The sequence below is a fragment of the Pelobates fuscus genome, chromosome 12 (assembly GCF_036172605.1).
Source record: "Pelobates fuscus isolate aPelFus1 chromosome 12, aPelFus1.pri, whole genome shotgun sequence".
Lineage (NCBI taxonomy): Eukaryota > Metazoa > Chordata > Amphibia > Anura > Pelobatidae > Pelobates > Pelobates fuscus.
Window position 1 is genome coordinate 22,406,788 of NC_086328.1, and position 25,008 is coordinate 22,431,795.

A 25,008-nucleotide genomic window follows, 5' to 3' on the forward strand; every position below is an offset into this window, starting at 1 on the left:
GCACATTAGACCTCCCCATAGGAAAGCATTGAATCAATGCTTTCATATGGAGAAAAATCTGACCCAGGAGGTCTTAATATAGAGCGTGAGGACGTCTAGCATCAGATAACGGACCAAAAGTCTGTTACGATTCCGGAAGCCCTCTAGTGGCTGTCTGGCAGAGAGCCACAGAGGGCAGACTTAGAGCTGCAATGTAAACATTGCAGTTTCTCTGCAATAGGGACACAGCACCCAGACTACTTCAATAAGCTGAAATGGTCTGGGTGCCTAGTGTCCCTTTAAGAATGAAAATGGGGAAATGTGTGTTATAGCAAATGTTTCTCATCACAAGAAGTTCTAATGGTTTATGAATGTTTCCAAAAACTGCTCTTCAGTTCCCCTAATATACACTTCATCATTAGGTATCTTTCGTATTGCTATTTTTTTAAAAATGTATTTGCTTTAGTGTTTTGTTTTTTCTATTTTGTTTTTTTATGTAGTTTTCCTTGAAATTTTATTCCACGGAAGTTGGAGTGACACGGACCGTTTGTTTTCTGCCACACGCATTCACAGAGTTGCTTGGTATCTACAGTCCTGTCTGCCCACACAGCTGCCACCATCATTGTGCCCTTCACCCTTTATTGATATGCCAGTGTGAGTCACTTCTGGCAATTAAAGGGTTAAAGAACAGACAGAGCAGTGCATCTGTTGGGAGCTCTGTTCATTATCCTAAATAGGGTAGCCCAGAGAAGAAGAGGTTAATGTAAATATAGGAAAATGTCTACATCTACATGCTTCCCTGTGTATGAGCTGCCCCGATTTCTTGACGTCTGAATCCTGCATGCAAATGACACCTGCCTGCCACAGAACCGCCGTCCCTTGTACTGATATTCCCAGTGGCCAAAACTGAGCCGATCTTCTCTCTTTCATCCCTTCCAAACCAGTCTCTGTAACTGAGTAACAAGACTTTAGGGATTAATCAGTGGCCTCTTCCTCTGCTGTACTCTGCCTTTAAAGCAGATCTGTCATCGATGGGGCTTTTCATTTTCTTCATTTCTTATTTCATTGTATACATCGTAGAATACGGGTTTTTTAATCTACAGGAAAAAAATAAATCAAAGTTTCTTTTTTCTCCATACTCCATAAAAAAAAAAAAAGAAATAGAGAGATGGAAATGTGTACATCAGTGTTAAAGGGGAAACAACACTTTTCTGAAAACTGGACCTCTGAATAAAACATTAAAAAACATTTAATTTGTGTCAACCTTCTTTTCCCCATTTTCTTTTAAAGTGGTCATTGTGCCTGGAGTCTTTATGTGCACATACAGAGTTTAACACCTCTACTGCCGACGGTAAAACTCCACCTTCGGCAGTGTCATCGGGCATCATTCGCAACCCGGAACAAGAATTCCGAGCTGACCAATACTAATTCTGTGCATATTGAACGTCTGATGTCAGCATGCACAACATTCTGGTGACAGGTATCTAATGGTGGCATGCTGTCTATTTCCTCCCCTATATCCCTTCCCTGGCAGCTAGGGGGGGGAGTGATGACAACAGAGGAGGATCAAGGCTGACGAGATAACTTTGCTTCAAGGCTGGAATATTCAATTTATTTTTTAAAGCTTTATTTATTTTAAAGTTTCAGGCACAGTAGAACCAGGTTTTTAGTTGGAGTAATCCTGTAATTGTATAATAAAGATTTAGTAATTGACATCTCAATCCAGTTCAGCTTGGCACAGCCAGAGCATACTGGTGAAGGAGGAGAAATAGAAACGGTGTTTCTGAATATCCTACTCTCTCTCTATATGGTGATTGCCAGGTGCAAAAGGCGGAACTTATAGCAATGATTGACAGGGAGCATTGATGGAGGCACTTGGTTCCCAAACAGAGTTATACACCGAGCTGTGGTTTTGTCTGATTAAAATGTACCTTTCATGGTACACACTAACGTTATGTTTATTTTTTTTTTTTTAATTCTTTATTTTTGAAGTGTGCACAGTGATAACAATTGTTTATGAGGTACCCCAAAGGCAATCCTCAAACACGTTAGGCACAATTTGAGCATAGGGGTAGACATGAGATCTTGCACACAATTTTTTTTTTTTAAAAGCAAGGTGATAAACAGTAGCTATGGACGTTGCTTAGAGAGTTTGATATACATAGCGAGTATTAATACATAGGCTAGGCATGCTTGTTTAAGCTAAAGTCACAGAAGTAATGATAGATGCAGAAATCAAACAGGTAACGTTAGAGACTTCTCATAGTATAGTATACGTTTGCACGGTAACAAGATTAACGCAGTTACATGTTTAACATTAAAGATCACGTTTTGCTGCTGCAAGATATGCCTAAGTGATAGTTAAACATGCAGTAAGATGTTCCTACAGGTGTTATGCAAGCTAAGTTTGCCACCCTGAGTGACTGTAGAGGTAAGTGCTAGTGTGGGGATGTTAGGGGCATGTGGTGCAGTCTTAAGGTTTAGTGTTCCTGGCTGAGTGTGATGTGATTGTGGGTCATCAAAGACTAAGCCTTCGTAATTAAATGCTTCTTGTCGGGTTGTGCGGCAGAAAGTGTGATGTGAGTGTGACAAACTGCACCACATTAAGATTCGTGGGAGCCGTGACCCCTGGTCCCATGGTTGATGTTCAAGAGGTGTCAAACAGCATATAAGGTTCAACAAACAGCGTGGCACAGGTCTGGCACATAGGGAAGAGAGTAAGGCCGGGAGGGCTAGGAGGGCTAGTTATGTGTGAGTGTAAGTTAGTGTGTAAAGGCCATCAGTTTTGTTCAGCCTCGAGCACTGGAACAAGCAATGCAACAACCTGTACAGTAAACATAACGTGGCATTGGAGCTGGCAACACATTTCTAAGTTCTATACAAGATAGTTGAGTCAGAGAGGGAAACATAACATTTCTGCGTATGTGCATTACGCCCGTCTGGGTCAAACGTATTAATTGTAGAGGTAAGGTAGCTATCTCTTGGATTGTGTTTCACCACGTCAAGACATGCAAAATCATAAGGAGGAACAATGAACACTAAATAGAGAAAGAAAAAACAAGCTGGACAGGGACATATTCCAATAGTCAAGTTACTCTGGTCACATGGCGGCCCCTAGGTTGTGGTAAGAATATAGCAATATTGCCCACTGTAAATGTGGGGTTAACTGTACGGGGGCCATGAGTCCCATATGGTCTTGTCGTATTCACCCGTCAACCAGTGTCCCAAATGGTGATCTCTCCGGGTCGTAGCTCGCTGTTCAGGCCTTCCCTCCGCAGAGCAACTCGGTCGGGTCCCTCAGGTAGGGGTTGCTGTCCTTGTATTGCGGGTAGCGGCTCTCGGGACAAAGGTTTCTGCAGTGGCCGGGTTCCACTCGTGTGGTTTGGAAGGAGCTCGGGGCTGTTGAAGTGAGTCCAGTGGGAGGCCCAAAGCGGCAAGGTGCGTCTTCGCCTCCTGCAGGTCCGCTATATGGTAGGTATTTTCACCCTGGATCACCTGAAGTTTGTGCGGGGTGCGCCACTGGTATTTGATGGAGTGTGCGCGGAGCAGGGTGGTGAAGGGCCGGAGAGTTGCGCGCCAGGCCACAGTCCCTCTAGAGAGATCTGCGTAAAGTGAGAGGGCCAGGTCTTCGAATATGAGGGGTGAGTTACCTCTGGCGGCGGCCATTACAGCCATCTTGTCCTGGCGCTTTTGGAATTTGATAATCAAGTCCCTGGGTGCCGTCTGGGGAGCCGTAGGCGGTTTCGGGATTCTGAACAGGCCGTCTATTACTACCCCTTTGGCCTGCTTTGGCGGTAGGAGTGTGCCAATTAGACGTCGTATAAAGTGGGGGAGTTCAGACTCTGGGACCGTCTCTTTAATGCCTCTAACCTTTATGTTTTGGGCTCGGCGCGAGTCCTCCAGTGCCGCCATAGTCTGTTCCATCCTCAGGTGCTGTAGTTGTAGCGTTTGCACCTCCTGCTGGAGCGTGGACATTTGTGTCGTGTGGTTGTGACAGTCTTGCTCCACAGTGCTCACCCGATGTGTCAGGCCCTGAATATCTTTTCTCATTGCAGCCATATCGCCCTGTATGTTTTTGCGGAGCTCCGCCAACAGCTCCCTCATCTCGGCCTTAGTTACCGGGGCAGTGTCCGGCTTTGCCTGAGGCTGTGTCAGGGTGTGCATTGCCGGTGGGCATAACTCCTCAGGCTCAGAGAGACCTTCGTCGGTGTCAATAAAGTCATCCATGTAGGCGTTTAAGTCAGGCTCCGGATCGCCACGTGCTCGGCGCCATAGATCCCCTATGCTGGTGCCCGGCCGGGGCGGGTCAGGTTTTGGCTTTTTATGTTTCCTGCCCATTGTTGTGCCGCCTGTCGCCGTGTGTGGGCTAGGGTAGCTTTTTTGGGGGGTAAAAAATTCGAGTTTCTCTTGATTTGGGCCTGTAGATCTCGGAGCTCTCCAGAGATGCGACCAGTCAGTTCGGCTGCTGGCTCCGCCCCCCGTTATGTTTATTTTTAATAGCATACAATTTCATGTTGTTATAGCAGAACTGCAAGTAAATGCATGTTTTTACATATTTTGGAATTCAAAGTCCCTCCCACCTATCCGTTTCTGAGCACAGAACTCTATGTTTGCGATATAGATTCTATGCTGAGAATGAGTGACATGAGATAAGTAGGATATCTTAGAGGTGGTTCTCCTGCACTTTCTCACTGCATCTGCAGTTCATACATATACCTGCTGTAATTATTCTTTCCCATAACGCATCTTGCGCAACCAATGTCACTAAAATCTGATGTTGGTGTAGTGGCACATATCCCGAAGCAGGGCACAGTGCATTAGAGCAGGGCAGGAGGTAGGTGGAGCTGGTAGGTGAATATTACATTAGTTTGACACCAACAAAGGTAGGTGTGATGGCAGAACAGGCCCACTGTAGACGAGTTAAGTACAATCTTAAATATTACATACCGTAATTGTATTTTTTATATTTCATGTAAATGAGATATTAAAGGGAACTTGTTGAGAGCTGAACCTGTGATATTCACTTTAATTCTATATTTTTTTTCATTGTCACAACCACAAATTTGTTTAAAAAAAAAAAAAAAAAAAAGGAAACAGGTTACTTGAAATCCTTGGAGAAAATGATGCCCCTTTAAACAGTGTTCTAAGAAAATTAAACAAAATAGTTCAATTTATATTGAAACTGCATTACAGGTTTTTTTTTTTTTTTTTTTTTTGATTGACCTCTCATCCATTATATCGACAATTGGGGTGAATTGGCACCTCTGTGTCAACCGCAATGAAATATTAAGCTGAGATTTTACAATTTGTATACACCAATTTATTTATTAACTATGTGAATGCCAGAATGATGGCACTAACTGAAGCTTTCTATCTAACCTGAAGCAGCTTTATACATTGTGCTTGACAACCATATAAGAGTCATTTCATAGCTCATTGGAGAGCTGGAAACAGCTGTTGCCTCTCTGCTACCTTTTAAAGGTCACAAAAGTGAAGCAGTGAAATGTATGGTTTTCCCGTAATTCTCTTTAAGGTGGAAGTAAATTAAAGGGATACAATAGGCATCAAAATAACTCTAGCTGTATAAAGCAGTTGTGGTGTATGGATCATGCCCATGCTGTCTCGCTGCTCAATCCTCTGCCGTTGAGGAGTTAAATCTCTTTTGTTTCTGTCCACGCTGCCCTACCCACACCTCCGCTGGCTGTGACTGACATAGCTTTCATGAAAAATGGTTTCCATTGTCAATCCCAACTTACTGTAGAAGTTATCTCCTGCTCTGTAAATTGAACTTTAATCACCCACAATATGCTTTTGCAGGCTATTAACAGAGCAGGAGATAAGAAGTTCTAAAATAAACACACTGTGTAATAAAGGAAGAGTAAACATTAGGTCTCTCTTCACGGGAAACTGCATGAGTCACAGGCAGGGAAGGTGTTACTAGAGCTGCATAAACAAAGTGATTTAACCCCTAAATGGTAGATAATTTAACAGTGAGACTGCAGGGGCATGATCTATACACCAAAACTGCTTCATTAAGCTAAATTTATTTTGGTGCCTATTTTGTCCCTTTAAGTGGACTGTAGTCCAAGAAAATCTGGATTGCTCAGATGGAAACACAGTTTCACTCTTCATGTAAGTTCATTTTGGCAAATCTGTACTTTTATAATTGGGGTGTCCACCATTGGCCGTCTTTGTCTTCTCGGTCTACTTCAGTAAGAATTCTGGGAAATGTGACCCAGCAGCTGAAGGATAAACAGCATTTCGAGTACTGAACAATAGCCTCTATTTCTCCTGATACATTTGCCAACCGTGTTCGATTTAAATATTGAGCGGTTTATTTACAACATGCCAAATTGTAGTGGTTTGAAGACAAATCAGCCAAGCTGTTGCTATAGCGGAGTTGGACTGTTGTTCCATTCTGTAGACAAATGACAGTGCGCTTGCTGAACTTAATCTGGTCAATTGCGAGTCTGAATAGTTTACATTACAAGAGCTCGTGTACAGTGTTACTGCTCTCTCCTATCAGTCTGGGGAGACAGAAAGGGATAGCAAGGACCTGAATGAAAACAAGTGTGATATGGTATAAAGAACCCTGATATCCTTTAACTGTAGACAACAAGTGAATTAACTGGTATCTTTTTAAATGTGAGGCCAGATCGTGATTCATTTTTCCAAGGAGTACTGAAGAAGTGTAATAAAAAAATGTAATGTTTTGCAGTGCCCAGTTCTTAAAGGGGATCTGTCACTTTCCAAGATTTCTAATATTGTGCATTAAAGTTAAACAAATATGTATTTATGAGGTGCAAGAAAGAAATCACATGTAGCAATCTACACCTCTTCACTCTGCAACTGGGTGCCTCCATCTTAGCTCTCTGTCAATTATTGCGCATGATAGCATAGAGAATTTGTTCAGAGAACAGAGATTGGAACAATGTTACTATTTCGTCTCTTGCACTGGGTTGGCAATGTTTGAGCCGGATTGCGAAGTCATTTGATAAATCTTTAATACACATTTAAACGAAAATGGGAAAAAGTTAACATAAGTGATTTTCAATGTTTTATTTAGTAATGTTAATTCCAGAGAAGTGACTGACCATTTTAGAAGAGAGAGAGCTGCCATCTTAATTACACGTCACAGAAGTTGGATGGTTACTCGTTTCTCGAACCCTGAATCAGGAGAACAGAGTTTGGTTTGGGACACAGATGTAATTGGTTCCGTAGAGTTTGCCACCAATTCTGCTGTGCTTTGGTAAAGCAGTACTTTAAAATTGTTATATTGGTTGAAAAACCCCAAGCACAAGCAATAGGTAGTTCTAAAATATGTTTAATGCTAAATGCTGTTTTGTTTACACGTCCACTTTAGAGAAATTTACAAATAAAATAAAAATGTCCTCTTTGCCGCATAAGCTTATGTCGTACAGCTTTCAGAGAGACACCAAAGAAAAGAGACTGGATATTAAACTAGGTCAGCCACCTTGTATATTCAAGGACAGGTTAAATACTTTATAGACCCATGGGCTGTCTCTCAGCTGGTTTCTGGCTAAGCAGGCCGTTTTGTAGTGCTCTAATCATCAGCCCATTAGCAGCTAGCTACCATGGTACATGGCCGTTAAAGGGAAACGACCGTCATTTTTTATTATTGAAAAGATTACATTTATAGCTTCTGAATTTATTTCGTATTGCATACATATACGTGAAATTCCTTTTCAGGTTTTCTCCTGGCTTCCCCCCATTTTAAAGTTTTATTTGGCCAGAATCACTGCTTATCAACCAAAAAACATGTAGGTAACAGAGGGGGTTGTGCATGTCCACGAATCCTGATGCTCTGCCCAAGCCCTGGGTATAACAAACACACTCTGTATGAATTAACTGGTTCAGGGTTTGCACGTAGTTTGGTTGGGTAAGAAGTAAAGTGCAACTTAAAGGAACACTATAGTCACCTAAATTACTTTAGCTAAATAAAGCAGTTTAGTGTATAGATCATTCCCCTGCAATTTCACTGCTCAATTCACTGTCATTTAGGTTAAATCACATTGTTTCTGTTTATGCAGCCCTAGCCACACCTCCCCTGGCTATGATTGACAGAGCCTGCATGAAAAAAAAAAATGGTTTCACTTTCAAACAGATGTAATTTACCTTAAATAATTGTATCTCAATCTCTAAATTGAACTTTCATCACATACAGGAGGCTCTTGCAGGGTCTAGCAAGCTATTAACATGGCAGGGGATAAGAAAATCTTAATTAAACAGAACTTGCAATAAAGAAAGCCTAAATAGGGCTCTCTTTACAGGAAGTGTTTATGGAAGGCTGTGCAAGTCACATGCAGGCAGGTGTGACTAGGGTTCATAAACAAAGGGATTTAACTCCTAAATGGCAGAGGATTGAGCAGTGAGGCTGCAGGGGCATGTTCTATACACCAAAACTGCTTCATTAAGCTAAAGTTGTTCAGGTGACTATAGTGTCCCTTTAAGAGGACTTAGTTGTGAGGATGCACTGAAAAGACGAATTTACTTACAAAATAATGCACTGAGAGTCCATAATACATGTACTCTTTTATTAAAATTATATATATATATATATATATATATATTAATTTTTTTGGTGCTTTAATTTAAGGGGACTGTTTCCCCTTAAATTTAAGCATTATAATATTCAATATTTATTTTTTCTCTGTAGGCTCTCAGCCTATTACTGCCATGGATACATTCAATATTGATAATGCAGAAGTGTATGTATTGCATTAGCAATTCGCCCAGCGAAGAGACAGGCCGCAGGTGCAGGGAGGACCACTGTTTAGACCACTGGAGGTTTAAGCAAAAGTTACCATTTGCACTAATGCCAAAGATTGGCAGGTCTGTCTGTTAAAACCTGCATTGACACCCATTCTTGCTTAAATAAATGATGGTAAAACATAATAATTTCTGTTAAGAGGTAACATGTAGACGATGTCTTGTGGAATCCTAGGTTAGCTTTGTGTTTTGTTTGCACTGTGAATAAACTGATGCCTGTATTAGGTGCGTCTCACTGTCTCTTCATCCTCCTGTACGTTTGTCTGTGTAATTGTACCAGTCTGGCTCTCTGAGTCGGTTTGTTTGTTTCTTCATGGCGGTACGCAGTCAAGACATAAAGAAAAGGGTCATTAGACAAGGTCTAGAAGTATTTTTAGAAGGAGTGCGGCACAGCATGATCGGAGGAGGGATGCGGCTGAGAGAGCAGGGAAATGAGCCTGTCATTCTCGTCCCAGCAGGTGGGTAATGGGGGGGGAGCAACACCTGTTCCAATTATAACTTCTTCACTTTCCTTGAGAAATGTTCTTACTAAACTGGAACTTTATCAGGACCCCCAACTCTCACAATATGGGTGAAACTAAGGTATTTATCCCAAAGGTGCTAGAGGAGCGTTAAGGACCATTTAATGGGGAACAGGTTCAGTATATTTGCTACAAAATATGATTGTTGGCGTGAAAGTGGATAGTTTTATTTATTCGTTTTTTTTTTTATCTAGGGATTTATAATGCCCAGAGCATACGTACCCTTCTACGTGCCAGGTAGACTGCTACACTGGAGAATAGATATGCAATTGCAACTTGCTTTCCTAGAATGCGTACATGGCTAATTTGGAAAATGACTAGCTGAGGGTCATGGGAGATGGCTTCCCAATTCTCTTGGGTGACAAGGTAAACCATCACTGATATAATAGTATGGCATCCCGTCCGGTGCTGCTGATAGTAAATTCATCATTGTTCTTTTGTGGTTTACGGTCTGCTTCCTAAATCAAAAATAAACGTTCCGTGAATATACATAAATGTTTCCAGTCATTGAGTCAATCAGCAGACATTTTACATTAAAAAAAGAAATTAAGGCGGTTTATTCCGAATTGCAATCCGAATGTCAAAATTTAACCTGCTACTAAATTTTCAAAAAAAAATTCAAATCAGTACTTTTTGCCTAAAATGTTCAATTTGATTTTCTGTTCATTATAGTTCGTTTCACGGTCACTGCCGTACAAGGTTGCGCGTCTCAACCTGGAGAACTGCCTTTCTCGGCCGCGTTTGATCGTTCGTCTTGCCAGCGCCGTGTCCACAAAGCAGCATGTATAATATACTAATTTCAAATAAATATGGTATAATTTCTATTCATAACTCCCCTTCACTGCCAGGAGAGGCTGTGTTAGTCTTCTTTTTATGACCCCCAAAGTGTTTTTTATATCTTGGTATTGTGCCACATGGGAGCGATGAGTTAATAAATCGCAAATCCAGTCACTCATTTTCACAGTTCATTTAAAGCATCTGTGATGTGATCGAGACAAGGAGACAAACAAAGTATAGTTCTCAAATAACAACTTCCATAATCCTTGGCTCTCAAGTGTTCCGTGAAATATTGGAGATGAAGAGAGTTGCAGTTCAGCAATCTCTGGAGGGCCATACATAGTGGCTATTCTCTATCCAAATACAAGGTTGCTTAGCTATTTAACATAATGAGCTGCATACAGGTTATATTCACATACAGAGCCTAGAGCGGAGAACCTCATTGATGTAATATCTTTTTTCTATTGAATTCTACAGGCCTCTAATTGGACAGGCTTACATGCAGCGTAGTTGGCGTCCGACCAGCCGAAAGGGAGGGGGATTTAATATTTAATCTTGCCTGTGATGTAAAAGTGTGTGTTTTTTCAGTAAGTCTTAGTCTAGGTGTCTGTTGATCGTGTTGTGGCTGGATTGCATCACTTTTCCTATAATTGTTGGCAAGATAACCTTAAATATACAATGGAATCCTGTGGCTTCTATTTGATAAATACATAATTCTTCCTCCTTTACAGTTACACAGACTGATCCTGGAATTCCTGCAATAGGAATGTCAATATCTGACTTATTAACAGCTCTTATATAAAAATAGCCCGGTCTATCTCCATTCTGCATCTCTATAAAAACCAATTACAGGCTTTTCATTCACATTATCCTTCCAGCTGTATCTACCGTCTCTTTAATCCCCATGTCAAGTTGCTCTGTTCTTTGTGTGATTTAACTTTTCTTCAATTTTTTATAAAGGCTGGGTGCTTGTACGTGGTTTAGTTCTGTATTGCGGCTCTGTGTGTCGCTCATGTTATCAACGCTGTGAATAGCTTGGCATGTTACCATAATCGCCTTCACGCGTGTTAAGTTATGTTAACTCTAGTGTGTTGTTTAGCATATTAGTAAATCCCACTGAATGCATACATGTGCTGTGCATTGCTTAGCATGTTACCAGTCTCACAGGAGACTTGAAGACTGCATTCCATGTTACTTTACCAAACTGCATGCTTGTACATTGCTTAGCATGTTTCCATACCCATCTGCATGTAGGGCATACCTCCCAAATGTCCCTATTTAGAAGGGACAGTCCCTAACTTGGGTCCAAATCCCTCTGTCCAACCTTCCTATCCCAATGTCCATCTTCTCTCAGAGCGCCATCTTCTTGGCATGGCTGAGTGTATAACAGAGCTCCACAGCAATAATACTTCCAGTAATGTGTCTGAGTGTATAACAGAGCTCCACAGCAATGATACTCCCAGTAATGTGTCTGAGTGTATAACAGAGCTCCACAACAATGATACTCCCAGTAATGTGTCTGTGTATAACAGAGCTCCACAGCAATAATACTCCCAGTAATGTATCTGAGTGTATAACAGAGCTCCACAGCAATAATACCCCCAGTAATGTGTCTGTGTATAACATGGCTCCACAGCAATAATACTCCCAGTAATGTATCTGAGTGTATAACAGAGCTCCACAGCAATAATACTCCCAGTAATGTGTCGGAGTGTATAACAGAGCTCCACAGCAATAATACTCCCAGTAATGTGTCGGAGTGTATAACAGAGCTCCACAGCAATAATACTCCCAGTAATGTGTCTGTGTGTATTACATGGCTCCACAGCAATAATACTCCCAGTAATGTGTCTGAGTGTATAACAGAGCTCCACAGCAATAATACTCCCAGTAATGTGTCTGAGTGTATAACAGAGCTCCACAGCAATAATACTCCCAGTAATGTGTCGGAGTGTATAACAGAGCTCCACAGCAATAATACTCCCAGTAATGTGTCTGTGTGTATTACATGGCTCCACAGCAATAATACTCCCAGTAATGTGTCTGAGTGTATAACAGAGCTCCACAGTAATAATACTCCCAGTAATGTGTCTGTGTGTATTACATGGCTCCACAGCAATAATACTCCCAGTAATGTGTCTGAGTGTATTACATGGCTCCACAGCAATAATACTCCCAGTAATGTGTCTGAGTGTATAACAGAGCTCCACAGCAATAATACTCCCAGTAATGTGTCTGAGTGTATAACAGAGCTCCACAGCAATAATACTCCCAGTAATGTGTCTGAGTGTATAACAGAGCTCCACAGCAATGATACTCCCAGTAAAATGTCTTTAAACTACAATAAATGTGTTAAGTTATCAGTCTGTGTAATTAAGATGAATTGTTCTTGTTCTAATATACATTTTAGTTGCATAAATTGTTATTAATTAATAAGTGCTACGTTTCTCAGAACAGCCTCACCCCTAAAATGAATATGCCCCACTTTGTCCATTTGAAATGTTAGGAGGAATGTTTGAGCACGTTGCTGTCCTACTCTGTGAGCTCGCTTCTAGCTTAGCCTGACATCTATACCTTACTTAGCGATTTATACATAGCTTAGCGTGTACCGTGCTCCAGCAGGTCTGTACGTCTGTGCATTATTCTACCAGTAATTTAGATATTGCCTATTTCTATGCTGTTTTGTTCTGGAGGTAATTACAGGATATCTCAGTGTCTCCGTCTCTGCATGTTTGACTATCTGCCTCTTATTATATCACTCTGCATGGGGTTCCATCACTCTGCTGGTTAGCAGATTGCTCTGCATGTTATTGTGGATTTCAAGTGGTTAGAGCACTCTGTAAGATTTTTATTTTACAAGAACTGGGACACAGGTGGCAAACTTGGGTATTCAATGCGTAATCCTCCCTGAATTTTCGGATTTCTGTAAGGTACATGTGGGAGAAAAATAACAATCCGGATTTATTTATGCCTGAAGACCTAAAGTACGGAGATTTAATAAGCCGATCTAGATGCTTTCACAACAACCAAAATGTATATAATGATATTTATGTTGTGTTTTATATATTTAGCCGTTTGCTTGTTTTGTTTTTTGTTTTTCTTTACTTTTCACAATATGGTCCGTAATAATATCGGTGTTGTATAATTGTAGAGACTTCTATTCCTTTTATCATTTTTTCCTGGGTATCTCTCTGGTTGCATTATCAAAATGTTTAAAGGGATACTATAGTACAAATCAGTATTCCTTGCATTATAGTTCCCTCTGCCTCCCTGAAGCAGTTTTGGTGTATAGGTAATTAGCAGTGAGACTGCAGGGGGTTGATCTATACACCGAAACTGCTTTATTAAGCTACAGTTGTTTTGGTGACTATAGTGTATGTAAATGTAAATTCACAACATTTAAAGGGATATTATAGTCACCTAAACAACGTTAGCTTAATGAAGCAGTTTTTGTGTATAGATCATGTTTTACATTGCAGGACTAAAACAAAATGGCCACTGTATGTACCAAGACCACTTCATTGAGGTGAAGTAGTCTGGGTTCCTATATAGGTCCTTTAAACAAATTTTTTTTTTTTTTTATTTTTTTTTATATTTTGAGAAATATTTTAATATGTTGGTATTTTTTTTTTAGTTTTTTTTAAAAATTCTTTATTTTCATTGTGCATTAGCGGTACATTCCAGCTTGCATTGCCCCAACAGCTGGTGCAAGTTGTTCAATCAACAGGATTATCAATTGTCAGCATAGATAACATGGCACATTTTTATAAATTATAATAACATATAAAGTAGTGTGTAGTAGAATTCTGCAATGCAATTCCTGCCTAGATATTACAAGGCTAGTGAACGATATGTAAGCATTGGGCAGGGTGCATTAAATGCCTCTTTTCCAAGGAGTTGGCTAGAAACCTATGGTCTGAGAGTAAGTGAGAGAGGCTTGAATCCCCTGTATATTCGTAGGATGGCAATTACAGTTGTTCCTATGGTGGGGAAGGGTGGGTGGTTAAGTGGAGCCAGGGTGTGGGTATTTCTCTAGGAGGTGACGCACATGTCATAACTGTAACATAAAAGTAACTTTAACTTTCTAACGGTGGTCATGGAAAATTGTGTGACTGTGAACTATACAGAAAACACATCAGAATTACGTATTTAATGGAAAGTTCATGGCACCGAAGTGGAAGCAGTTCCTCCCCGTTGCGCTGCCGGTATGAACGGGCGTGCTGTAGCAGGATTCCAGGCAGTGGTTGTCATCCGCGGGTTATCAGCAGCTTGTTCAGGTGTCCACTCCGCCAGTGCGAGCTTCTGCAGTGTGGCTGGAATCTCGGCCGCTTCTCGCACAGTGAGGTTGCCGGTCTCCCTGAGTATGAGCAGGCTTCTGGGTGAACCCCATCGGTAGGGCATGTCGTGGGCGAGGAGCTCAGTAGTTAGGGGCCTCAGGGACCTTCTCCAATCCATGGTCGCTTTGGAAACATCAGGGAAAAAAGACAGAGAGTGCCCTTCAAAATGTAGTGGTGTTTTGTTGCGCACGGCCGCCATGAAGGCCGTGCGGTCTCGGCCTTGTTCGCGGATCTTCACATTTTTCCAGCGCCTCTTATCTTCAAGGGCAGCCATGCTGTCCTGATGTTGTCGTTGGGCCTTTTGTAGGACTAAGAGTTGTTGTTCAATTGTTGTTAATCTGCTCTCCTGTGCGGCAGTGGTAAGCTCCGCGTTCTGTAGGCGGGCCGACACTCCGCTGATCTCTTCCCGGAACGTGCCGATGTCAGCTGCAATATTGCGGCGCAGCTCACCGAGCATGTCCCTTAGCTTCTCCTCCGTGATCGGAGGTTCCGCAGGTATGTGGGTCGATCTGCGACCGGCTAGGGTGCCGTAGTCATCCCCGTCAGACCCAGAGGCTTCGCTGGTTGTGTTATAGAGGCCATCTATCGGAGACGCCATTGCAGGCCTCTGGGGGTTTTGGGACCTCCGCAGGAGGACTCCTATATCAGCCGTTGTAGGGGGTCTATTCGGCTTCGGTTTTTTGTTTCGTCTCCCCATGATGTCCGGAGAGCAATCTGCTTCCAGGGGTGCCGTTGGGGTAGGTTTTCCAACGTTTTTTAGTTGTTTTGAGCGTTTTTGGTTCAGAGCTCGAGGCATGTGCGTCCTCTCAGTTCGGCTGCTGGTTTTAATGCTAAACTAGAGTCCTCTGTGCTGCTTGGGCTAATGAGGAAGCATTAGCCAGAGCTGCAATTGGGGGCTTTTATTGGCTGAGTGTGTCAGCAGACCGCTTTCCGCCTATCACCGTGCCCATTCCTGGAATTAATTGGTATATCTACAAGGAAGTTTGTATTTTCTGTCTTAGCCCAGTGGGATTAGGGATGTGGGTGGTCAGGGAGCCTAATTTATTGTTAACTTGAAATGGTTCAACACTGAATGGAGAGACAGAACCCGAGTACGCCAGGTAATATAACCAATTCAATGAGATGAAATGGTTAGAGTGTCTATAGTGTCCCTTTAATGAGGTCCTTAGGGACTGTCTGATACCAGTAGCTCACCTCAAGCGTATCAGCAATCATTTCAAATTAATTTCTTATAGGGAATTTATGAGAACTGCTACTATTCCCAAGACATCCAAGGCACTAAGTAGCTGCTGGAAACGGCCATTTTATCTTTAACAGCATCTCATGAGCTAAACACAGGGAACCCAAATCTAAGATGGCCACTTCTAAAATTAAATTTCCGTATAATTATGTGTTAATTCCAGCTATGATTTCTGTAGTTGGCTTTGATCAAAACAATAATGATTCTCGAAATCTTGAAAAAAAATCAGCTGATATTACATAGTGAAATTTGCTGGTGGCAAGCCACTTTAAATATTTTTTTTGCATTGTACATCATACATTTATATTCCGCAGTATCCAGCACTGGGTGTTATATTTGTTGTTTATTTGGCACTTAGTGTTCACTCACTAGTCACTGAAGTGCATTTTTCTTTAGAATTTCTAATGTTCTGTCTCTTCAGTGCTTATAGTTGTTCTTGGCTTCCCCTTCCCCTCAGGTCTTTGGGTTGCATCCTGTATGAAATCTGCTGTTTCCAGTACGCATTTGAGGCCTCAAATTGGATAAAGCTTGTTTCTCTCATCGTGGAAGGTCCAACCCCTTGTCTTCCATCAAAATACTCGGCAGCTCTCAATGATATCCTGCAGAGGTAAGTGATGGTTTCAGCAATTCTGTGTCTGGACTAGTAGAAGTTGGGCTGTGATATTCTATTTTTATTTTATTCTTTTTTACACATCATCCCTAAAACTCCTTTTGTGTGAAGCAGCCACATCAACGCCAATGTCTTTGCAAATGCTTGGCAAAGACTGTCCCATAAAAGTAGATTGTTTTTATTTTTTATTTTTTTTGATTGGTTTATTTATTTAACTTTCCACAGTTCTCTCAAGAAATAAAATATATACAGAAGAGAGACACTACATTGTATTTACATAAAGTTTTATTTTCTTTATGCTCTTTTTGAACGAGGCCATCAGCGGCCAAGCTAGCGATATGCCGTGTCCGTGTGTATATATGTATGTGTTTGTGTACGTATATGTGTGTTTGTGTATATATTATATAACAATACTGGAATACCTCTACATGCATACTTTTACCCATTTTTTAAATCCAATATGGAGGGGAATACGGTTTAACTGTGACCACCATTGCCTGAAGGTGGCGCTGCGTGAAAGCGATTAGTGAAGGTTGTTCCCTAGGGGAGATAATTGAGAAGATGTTTCACTTGCAGAGGAGTGAAATAAGGGGTAGAAACTGAGCCCAAATCCATACTCTGGTTTAGAAAACCAGTGACAATGTATATATAATATATTTTTTATTTTTATTTTTTAAAGATATGACACGTGCTGTGTTGCAGGGTCAAATAGGTCAATTATCCTGAAATCCTGTCCTGTTTAGAGACTTTGGACATTTTAAACCACATCATTTTATTGGTAATGGTAAGAGATCAGTAATATGTATCCTTCTTCTCAAAGGATTGTGCTTTTATACTGATCCTTATAAGCTAATTTTTCCTTTCTGTTGAATACCGTTCCCTCCAAGTTTGACAATGTAGCAGAGTATGAGATGTGACTTTTGTAAAGTGTTTTCTGTTCCTCCACGTTGGTCTGGATGATCGACCCCTCACTAGAGGGAATGGTCCTGTGACACAGAACCCCTGCAGCATGTCTCACTACCTGTGTAGGTGTTGAGATGCTCTGCTTGTCACCTACCAGTGTCTGACAGCTGCTGGGAGAGATCTGACAGCTCTGTCGCTCCTCCTATTCTGAGTTTTGTAAAGCTCCAGGCAATGGAGTGTGTAATTACCAGGATAACAGAACCAGCGTCCCACTGGGAGGATCTGTGCTCATACAGGAGATGGTCTGCCAGGTCCTCACATCCTCAGTGTAGTTTCTCATTCTGCAGGGAGGAGCGGGTCACTAATGAGGGAATGCTGGTTTGGGTGGCAGACCGCCAAGTACCCTAGAGTTCATGAATGATTTGTGCCACCAGGACAGGGGACTGAACCACAGTGAGTGACAAGCCTGCTTGCCAATGGCAAATGACAGAGGCTGCTGCAGAACCTCTTGGGTGCAGCACTGCCTTTTTTTTCGACAAAGATTGACCAATCTGGTTATTTTTTTTTTTTTTTTTACAGATGCTCTGCAGCAGCTGTGGCCCTTTAGGTACACAGGTTTTACTAGTTTACTAGTGTTTTTTGTTTTTTCAGGAGGGGCTTCATCATTGAAAGCATCAGGCCAGTGACAATAAGGTCCCTGCTCCCCTCCATTGTACGTATGCCATCAGTAAGTGACCTATATGCATGCAAATTGCTAGATATTTCACCTGCACATCACTGGAGAGCTTACGTATATTACTGCGTATGTCAGAATAGTTATAGCATGGGGGTAGTTCCCCTGAGCACTTGCCTGAAAGGGCTGCCTTTTTTGGTTGTGGAAGCAAAGACCAACCCAAGTCTGAGCAAGGAACAATTATTATTCTGTGTTTTTATTATATTTTTACAATACTTTATTGGTTTTAATAATTAAAAATAAAAAACTGCTCCTGTATTCCCTCTCATCTGATTATATAATAATATCCACTAAATATCCACAAAAGCCTAAAGGACTGAGCAATGCCTAAAGTAGTATTCTTTTGTTTACAACATAGTTGTCATCTACAGAGAGAGATATATGTGTGTTTTACATAATAACGCTGACTACACCTGGCTGAATATTATCCTAGAGTGGGGATTGCACCCCACTTCACACTATTCTATTGGAGCCATTCAGAGCTCTGAACCATGTGAGTGCATATAATGTATACATATATTCTTTCCCAAGCCTACATGATATACTACACTTTATACTGCTCCTGTGTTCTGCTTTTGATTACATGTCCATTTGAGAATCTATACTGATCAATACTAATCATAAGAAGATACCCATATATACCATGGCGGGGATTGCTCCGCCCATACTCGATATTCAAGAGCTGGTTAGGCGCTCAATTGAATGGAAGTGTCGCTCCATATCCATTCTAATTCATAGAAAAAGAGGAAAAGTTCTTGCACTCACGCTATTGTCCACCTTATGTGCCGGGTGCTAAGCCAAGGCTTGGTTATCCAAATATCCAACGAGGTAGCAGCACTCACGGGTTATAAAAGCTCTAATCTTTATTAATTCATGTTAAAAATAGGATCAACGTTTCAGTCCACTGGATGGGACTTTCTTCAGGATCAATACCGGATCCTGAAGAAAGTCCCATCCAGTGGACTGAAACGTTGATCCTATTTTTAACATGAATTAATAAAGATTAGAGCTTTTATAACCCGTGAGTGCTGCTACCTCGTTGGACATTCTAATTCATATATTTAGATATACTCCACCATTGGACTCTTTGTTTTTGTTTTGCATATCTATCCACTTGAAGCACAACTACCAACCTACTGTGAATAATTGTCATTACTCAAGCCAAGAAGAAAGAACCTTGTCTGGCCTGTTGCAACTATTCATCAAACAGAACAGTTTCCGCACTTAATTTATTACTATTTTTTTTGTGTGTTTATTAAGAAACAATTATTGTCTGGGCACTATACTGTCATGCTAAGATGGCATCTACGCAACACTTTCATTGCTGTCACCTGATGGTGGCATTGGGATGTTTGCAATAATTTTGCCAGGGATAGTGTGGCAATATTTAAAATTATATATTTATTATTTTCTTTCTTGGTCACCAATGTCTTGAAGCTTCACCTCTTTTTAAGATTACCCAACATTTATAAAGAGTTGTGTAACACAAGGGTATTATGGAAATTCTATTACAAATCGATCTGTCAGAGAGGTCAAGGGGGCAGATTTATTGTGGTTATCCGATGTCCATTAGGACCTGGGTGTCCAACTTCTGGCCACATGGAGGAATGTTAATTAAGCTAAGGCTGCTGGCTGAGAACTTTGAGCGTTGTATTCCAACAGCAGCAAGAAGCCCAGAATTTTGAGATCTAGATCCTAACACAAAATATAATTTCTATATAAGGTTTTATAAGAAAGAAGCTGCTGGAGAGCCATCATATCAGCCTTGTAGTTTCGAGGTTGACCTCTTCATTGCCAAGTTCGGGGCAGATTCTCTCCTGCACTCACTTCTCTGATTTATTATTGTACTGACTGAGTTCACTTGCAGCACCCTGCCCCTTGCTGATTTTCAGCTGCCCGACTCACAAGACTAAAAGAGACGTTGAGTGCAGAGAGAGAGAGAGCGCTTAGAGTCTTGCCTCGGGGACCTTCCTTAATCCTGTTAGCACTGAGCGAATGCAGTGCTTCTGAAGTATTCCCCAGGGCCTCCATGACTCTCTCTTAACATCCCAGAATCAAACCAGTAGGCACTGCCTCCCGTAAAAGGCAAGGCAAAGCGGACAGTGCTGGGCTCATTACCAGCCCCACAGCACTGAGTGCACACAGAGCAGCCACCCTCAGAAGATGTGCGAAGGAGGAAGGAGGTCACCTAACCACATTGCTAATTTAAACATTGGGCAAAAGGGACACGATTTTCAAGCTCTCATCCAGAGTGGGAAACTAGGTCGCTTAGAAAGATGTGTCTGAAGTCTAGGAAACCTCCCGTAAACTGATTAGAGGCTCTAGGTGATTCGCAAAGCTGCAAAAATGCTGGCCAAAACCCTTTAATAACCAAGGCAGTCATGTCTGACTGATAGTGTGTTGTGGGACACTCTCCACTGCTCATGATACAGGTTTAATGATTTGTAGTTGCATTGAGTAAGCTCTTGCTTGGCATGGACTACAGCAAGATTTTCTGCTGCCGAAGCTCGTAGGAAGTCATAACTGGCATGCATTAACTTATTGTTTGCAAAAGTGATAACGGACTACCAAATCTATCCACATTAGCCGTTTCAGCTTACATATTGCTGTTTGGATATTCATTAACTACAATTCAGAGTTTAAAGAATAACCCTGTATGTCCCAATTGTTTGCGCAATTGCTGCCGTCTTTGTTACACAAGCCCTTTTGGCTGAGTAACCGAACGCAATGTCAAGACTGGTGGAACAGAGAGAACAAATGATGATATGCAGCCAAAATTATGTATTCAGAAACGGGATTGGGCTGTCCTGATTGAGGTAGCTAAAATAGCAGATATAACCCAAAGCTGGGGAGATTTTAAGGGGTGACACCCAAATATATATATATTTTTTTTTATTAGAAAAGAGTTTTACATTTATGGAATACATTTCTGAGTATAAAATGCATTTGAGAATTAAAGTCTCTAGAGCAGTGGTTCCTGATTCAGTCCATCAACCGTCCAGGCACTGGTGTACCTATCACAGTCACAGGGGTCGCAGCAGCGCCCGGGCCCCTCACTCCAGATACCTCATGGGCCGGTGGTTCCCAGATGTCTGGCAGGAAGGAAGTGGAGGGAGAGAGAGGGAGAAATGGGACACCTGGAGGGTAGGGGGGAGAGTGGAAACAATGGGACACATGGAGGGGAGAGGGAGAGAGGCAGGGAATGGGACACATGGAAGGCAGGGGGAGAGAGGGCAGAATGGGACAGATGGAAGGTGAGGGGGTAAGAGAGGGAGGGGAGAAGGAGAAATGGGACAAGTGGAGGGGCTGGGAGGGAGGAGGGTATGAGGAACATGGAGAGGCTAAGGCGAGAGGGAATGGGACACGTGGCTGGGCTGAGGGGGGAGAGGGAATGAGGCACATGGGGGGCCTGGGTGCCAGAATAAGACACCGAGGGGGGGCGGAATGAGATACATGGGAGGGGGCCCCCAGGGCAATTTTCACGCCTCTGAGTCCAGGATTTATGTATTTCTCTGTTTTATTTCAATGGAGATACTGACAAAACCTGAGCTGTTGGTGGACTGGTTTTGCAAACACTGCTCTAGAGTTTATTCACTAAATAGTGAATTGTAGTGAGTTGAATATTGGATTGCCGAACTTTGGCCAAAACAGATGATTTGGCAAAAAACTAAATCTTCAACTCCACTATAGTCACAGTTTGGCTGTTTTTAGCCTGAATTTTGCAGTACAGGTTTTCATTTCTCCATAATTGTTTAATTTGATTTATTTATTTTTTGACCTTTTTTTTTCAATAGGGAGTAGACCCAGAAGAACCCTTAGTTCTGCTCCTATAATCTGCATCCGTCGTGATGAGTAATTTTAATGTGGGCCAACTCATAAACCTGCCAGGTCGTCACTCTTGACAGTAACTAGTTAACGCCACTGGAGACATTAAAAACGCACTTACAGTAAAGGAGATTTGACACCAACGGGAAAAAAAAAATCTTTCTGCTGTATTTGTGGCTGGTAAATTATACTGCTTTGTCTGTGGTGGGGTTGGGGGGAGGGGGGTTCTTTCCTGTAATCAGCACCTCGGGGGTCTCGTCTTATTTTAATAAAATCGTTATTTTCTTGTATTCCTTTCATGTGATTTCTTCGCCTGCTCATTTCGGCTCTGCAGCGGATCACAGACTGCAGCGTGGCCCAGTTTTTTGCATTGTTACTTTTGGTAATAATGCGAAGCTTCATTGAAGCCAGCTCACATTGACACTATCTCCGTTCTCCTCTTATGCAAACAACACAGAATTGCAAAGTGGTTGGTGTAGGAACAGAGAACAACATGCCTTGTCGCTGTCTAATTCAAATATTTTTATGATTCCTTGTAGAAATACACACAGGCTCGTTGCTATTTTACAGTTCTACCGAAACAATCGCCTCGCAAGAAAATATTCAGATATTGTTTTGCATTATGTAAGGGAATGATTTAGAGATACAACTTATAAGTCTTTAAAAAAGAAGCATAGGGGAAAACGAAATGTTGTTTGTTTGGATTCTGAAGTTAGATACTAGGCTAGTACAAGCACCAAAACAACTTTAGCGTAATGAAGCAGTTGGGTGTATAGATCATGTCCCTGTGTTTGAGCTGCCATAGCCGCACCTCCCCTGACTGTGACTCACACAGCCTACATGAAAAAAAATGGTTTCATTTTCAATCAGATGTTAACTTGCTTTATATGTTTTTTACTGCTCTGTAAATCGCACTTATATCTAACACAGGCTCTAGCAGGCTTGTAGCAGAGCTGGAGACAAAAAAAAACCTATTCAAAATTACACAGAATGTGCAATAAAGGAAGATTAAACATTAGAACTATGTAGGGAATATGTATAGGTCACGTGGGGGGGGAGGTGACAAGGGCAGTTTTAGTGTATAGATAATGAGCAGTGAGACTGCAGAGGAGTTTGGATTTGGAAGTAAGATGTTAGTTTGTGTCTGTTTGATTTAAATATTATTCAAAGGGTTATTGCAAGCAGTGATCTGAAGTGGCCATGATGTTGTCTAGATTCTTTATGTGCAGTGTTTCAATACGAAAGGGTACTTCTGGGCTTATAAATGTTACCACAGTTCCCAAAGCTTAATAAGACTTTGAAAGGGTACACAGTAAAGGGTGAATTATAAATATATATGTCTACATGTCTGTTCGTCCACCCATTGTAAAGCGCTGCGGAATTTGACAGCGCTCTATAAATAATATAATAATAATAATAAAAATAATAATAAAAATAATATATATATGTCAACTTCGAAATGTTGGCAACAGTGAACAAGAACAAATCTATATTTTGACTTAAAATATAAATTGCTCATGGTAAACAAAAATAAAGAAGATGCACAAAAGAGAGAGAGAGAGAGAGAGAGAGAGAGAGAGAGAGAGTGTGTGTGTGTGTGTGTGTGTGTGTGTGTGTATATATTGGCCAAAAGTGGTTATACAGTATAGTACTGCTTTAGTCTCCATTGTCTTTAATTGATTTATCTGCCCTCCACCATTCTTACCAACTGTCACACTGATATTTAAATACCTGAAATGTAACTGTCACATTGTTGTGTGTCACATTGTTGTGTGTCACTGTGTGTGTGTACTCATATAATCTGTTGTGATAAATTTCATCGATTCAACTGTATACCTACTTTTGGTCCACCCTGTATGTATATACCAGGGAGAGATGGCCATGTTGTTGTCCTTGCCAGCACCCACATATGGGTAGTGGGAGGGGGTTATAGTAAATACATGGGGGGGACAAGCATGTTATCCCCCGAGCCCATACCCATGAGTAACAGATGGTGGTTATATTATATACACAGGGGTGACATTCTAGGTGATCCCCCTCAGTCCTCAGCAGAGGGTGCTATTAAATAATCCAGACAGGGGTGGACTTGCTATTGCTAACCACCTCACATGCCTCCTAGCATATGGTCTCCGTTTTTTGTTTAAAATTGGTACTTTGTACGTTTTCCAGATCCAATACTTTTCTATAGAATTCAAATGCAAAAAGTTCTTATTTTAAACCAGACACCTAATAGTGTCCTGATTGGATTTGGCTTAGGTAATTGTGAGAATTGCCAATCCTGTCGGAATTCGGCCTTTTTTCACCGATTTTTTTTTTTTTTTTTTTTTTTTTTGTCATCAGGACATCATTTGCTATTTAGTGAATAACGCTGACAGAGAAAGGAAATTGTTCAAGGGCTAATATCTTACGAATCAGCTGAACAGTGCTTTCTTAGCTGGAGCGATGGTTATGGGTTATTTTTCTCTGAGATGAAGTAGCATAAACTACGGCACGAGGGGGCGGGGCCTGAGCTTCATGGCGGCTGGACGTGTCTCGTGCGAGCTCCGAGCCCAATCTTCATTCCGAGCCGGAATAATTGCACTCCAGCCAGCCAGGACCCGCAAAAACGCATCGCACTTACCTCAGGAGCCAGCCGAGGTGCCCCGGGTCTGCCGCCCACGGGTGCACGGAGCTTTCACAGAGGGTGCCGGGAGTGAGGCCTAGCAGTGGCGTCAGACAGGTGAGGCGGCCGATCCCCCGCTCTGCGCTACCTAGTGCCCTCCTAAGCCTGTAATAAGTGCCCTGTTTCCCCCCCCCCGGACCGGTGGGGGTCATCCCGGTCCACCCTAATCCGCACCTGGAACCAAGCGACACACGATAATTTGCCCTAACTAGCCGAGCTATCGAAGCATATACGAAATGGCCGCCCAGCACAAGCCAAGAAGAGGGACCACAGACGGCCACCCACACTCTCCCCCCCTGGAGTCTTTGAATCGACTATACCTAAGCTTCTGCAAGGCTCTTCATGACAGGGGTTTGACCTACTCTCACGCAGCTAGGGTGGTCGCCTCGTGGATCCGTCCAGCGACACGCCGCCGCCATTACGGACTCCCGTTGCAAGCCTTCAGGGTGGCCAGCCTGCCGAACAAAATCCGACAACCTAGTCAGCGGAAAAAGGTCCCGAGCAAACTGGGCGCACACACCCAATCTCACCCACGCAGGTATGAGACCAACGGGCAACTCCACAGGCCCAGCCACGCACCCAAACATGGCATCTCAGACCAGCAAGTCACTCGGTCCCTATCCAGGGCTTC

General features: G+C 42.0%; 1 protein-coding gene across 1 annotated transcript in view; it reads left to right on the forward strand.

The window, feature by feature from the left end:
- LOC134578355 (serine/threonine-protein kinase Nek11-like) overlaps window positions 1-25,008 on the forward strand; it is a 214,265-nt gene that overhangs the window by 124,230 nt on the left and 65,027 nt on the right. Inside the window, exon 7 of the mRNA XM_063437344.1 lies at window positions 16,102-16,251. Coding sequence (XP_063293414.1) covers window positions 16,102-16,251 — 150 coding nt within the window. The remainder of the gene's footprint in view (window positions 1-16,101; window positions 16,252-25,008) is intronic.